Source organism: Puntigrus tetrazona, chromosome 13, assembly GCF_018831695.1.
Source record: "Puntigrus tetrazona isolate hp1 chromosome 13, ASM1883169v1, whole genome shotgun sequence".
NCBI classification, from domain to species: Eukaryota; Metazoa; Chordata; class Actinopteri; order Cypriniformes; family Cyprinidae; genus Puntigrus; species Puntigrus tetrazona.
The window spans coordinates 49,651-50,380 of NC_056711.1; the positions used below are offsets into that span (position 1 = coordinate 49,651).

Here is a 730-nt window from a genome sequence, read left to right on the forward strand (position 1 = left end):
AAAAAAAAAAAAAAAAGATGGCGAGGGAGATATATTTAGACACAAATGCAGTGAGAGAGGGACAGAACGTTTCAGACAGCTAAAAAACTGTGAAAAGGAGGAGGGTGTTTAAATGGCTCTGATAGTTGTTTATTTGCATGATGCAATGGGGAAAACACTATTCAGGACATGGATTAATACATCTAGATGTATAGAAGCCTGGCAGAGAGAGAACTCGAAACACTACAATAATGTTACATATGGCCAGTACTTGCCTTCTGTAAGAAGCAGTCTTCATAAATATAAGAAAGAAAATGAGAAAAATACCCACCTTCCCCGGCCAGCTCGCTGTTGTCTGACTGCTTACAGCTGATTATCTTCTCTACCAACTGGTTATAACTACAGTTCCCCACCGCCTTAACTATATCAGCCATCTACAGAGAGTGAGTTAAAAAAAAAAAGACAATATACTGGTAAAAATATTAGCACAAGTGTTAACATTCCACACGGGTATGTGTGTTCATTTAATTAAGACATTAATGATGTGTTCATTTAATTTCAACCGCACATTATTACCAGTTTAACTAGTTTTAACGTGAAATGGCATCAACCATGACGCTCACTGCATGATATGCTAAAAAAACAATTACTGGCAAACTTAATTAAATGATGTGCTGTGGACTGTAGCCAAGTAATGAGCTTATGTTAAATCATATGGAACTAAAACCAAATATATATTATTTCTAAAGCC

The 730-nt window shown here is 35.9% G+C and overlaps 1 protein-coding gene across 1 annotated transcript in view; it reads right to left on the reverse strand.

Moving 5' to 3' along the window:
* LOC122356184 (ubiquitin carboxyl-terminal hydrolase MINDY-1-like) overlaps window positions 1-730 on the reverse strand; it is an 18,780-nt gene that overhangs the window by 9,997 nt on the left and 8,053 nt on the right. Inside the window, exon 7 of the mRNA XM_043254682.1 lies at window positions 311-413. Within this exon, the coding sequence (XP_043110617.1) occupies window positions 311-413 (103 nt within the window). The remainder of the gene's footprint in view (window positions 1-310; window positions 414-730) is intronic.